Source organism: Terrapene carolina, unplaced genomic scaffold (genome assembly GCF_002925995.2).
Source record: "Terrapene carolina triunguis isolate 2854851 unplaced genomic scaffold, T_m_triunguis-2.0 Scaffold249, whole genome shotgun sequence".
Taxonomy (NCBI): domain Eukaryota; kingdom Metazoa; phylum Chordata; order Testudines; family Emydidae; genus Terrapene; species Terrapene triunguis.
Window position 1 is genome coordinate 277,027 of NW_020664600.1, and position 1,614 is coordinate 278,640.

A 1,614-nucleotide genomic window follows, 5' to 3' on the forward strand; every position below is an offset into this window, starting at 1 on the left:
CACGAACTGGGAGAAGCCGGAGTCGAAGTGCCTCTTGTGGGCCTCGATGAGGCTGCTGATGAGCTGCTCCTGCTCCTCTGTCAGCTCCGCCAGCTCCGCCGGCTCCTCCGCCGGCTCCCGCTCCTGCTTCTTCTGCTTCCGCAGGACCCGGCGCATCTGCAGAGCCTCCTCTGACATGATCACTGCCAGGCCACGAGGCAGGGGTGAGGGGCTTGGCCCCAGCAACGGCTCCCCAGGCCCACGCTGACAGACGCCTCCCAGCTTCCTCTCCCTCAGCCCCGCCCGAGAGCCTGGGGAGCTCGGCATGGTGCTGCCCTGGCCATGGGCTCCACTGTCTGCCTTTGCTCCATGACCCTCCTGGCAAACCAGCTGGAGGGAGCGGGGCCTAGTGGGAGAGCAGGGACTGGGAGCCAGGGCTCCTGTGTTCTAATCCCAGCTCTGGGCTGGAGAGGGGTCTCGAGGGGAGAGTGGTGGAGGAGCAGGGCGGAGTCAGGACTCCTGGGTTCATCCTAGAGCCAGGAAGAAACCCCAGCCAGCCCCTGCTGTCAGCCAGAAAAGGACAGGAGTCTAGTGGGTAAAAAGGGAGGCTGAAACTAGGCTGCCAGGGTTCTCTTCCTGGCTCTGGGATGGAGAGCGGTCTAGTGGGCAGAGCAGGTGCCTGGGAGTCCACACTCCTGGGTTCCAGCTCTCAACAGGTGCCCCGATGTGTTTAAACTGCAGCATGCTGGAGCGCTGGGAGTCCCGGAGGAAGGGCATTTGCCAGGGACGCGGCCGCGTGTGTTAGTCGGGCGCTCAGCAGTGACGGGAGTAAGGACAGGAGAGTCGCTTCCACCAGGAGCCCCCCCCCCAGTGCTACGGGACAGCTCTCCAGGAGGCCAATGCTGCCCCTGCCAGACAGGGTGGCTTTAAACACATCAGGGGCACCAGCCACCTTCTCTGAGCTGGGGCTGCACGGGCGGGGCTCGGGGCCGGGCAGGCAGACTCTCCAGAGCCATTTCTGGATTCAGATAGCGGATACTCGCTGCAAATCAGAGACCTTGGCTGCTCCACAGGGGAAGCACAAAGCAGCCCAGCGAGCCCCCCAGCGAGCTATCCATGCAGTCCCCAGCCCCCCCCAGCGAGCTATCCACCCAGTCCCCCCAGCGAGTTATCCATGCAGCGCTCCCCCCCAGTGAGCTATCCATGCAGCCCCCCCAGTGAGCTATCCACACAGCCGCCAGCCCCCCCAGCAAGCTATCCATGCAGCCCCCAGCCTCCCCAGTGAGCTATTCACGCAGCCCCAGCCCTCCCAGCGAGCTATCCATGCAGCATGCAGCCCCCAGCCCCGCCAGTGAGCTATCCACACAGCACGCAGCCCCCCAGCAAGCTATCCATGCAGCTCCCAGCCCTTCCAGCGAGCTCCACGCAGCCCCCAGCCCCCCAGCGAGCTATCCACACAGCCCCCAGCCCCCCAGCGAGCTATCTGTCCAGTCCCTCCAGCGAGCTATCCACGCAGCCCCCAGCCCCCCCGAGCAAGCTATCCGCCCAGTCCCCCCAGTGAGCTATCCATGCAGCTATCCATGCAGCTATCCATGCAGCCCTCCCAGTGAGCTATCCACGCAGCCCCTAGCCCCC

General features: G+C 65.1%; 1 protein-coding gene across 1 annotated transcript in view; it reads right to left on the reverse strand.

Annotated features, from left to right (window-relative positions):
• Nucleotides 1–1,614, reverse strand: part of NR1I3 (nuclear receptor subfamily 1 group I member 3) — a 9,600-nt gene that overhangs the window by 3,376 nt on the left and 4,610 nt on the right. The window contains exon 3 of the mRNA XM_024204169.1: nt 4–182. Coding sequence (XP_024059937.1) covers nt 4–182 — 179 coding nt within the window. The remainder of the gene's footprint in view (nt 1–3; nt 183–1,614) is intronic.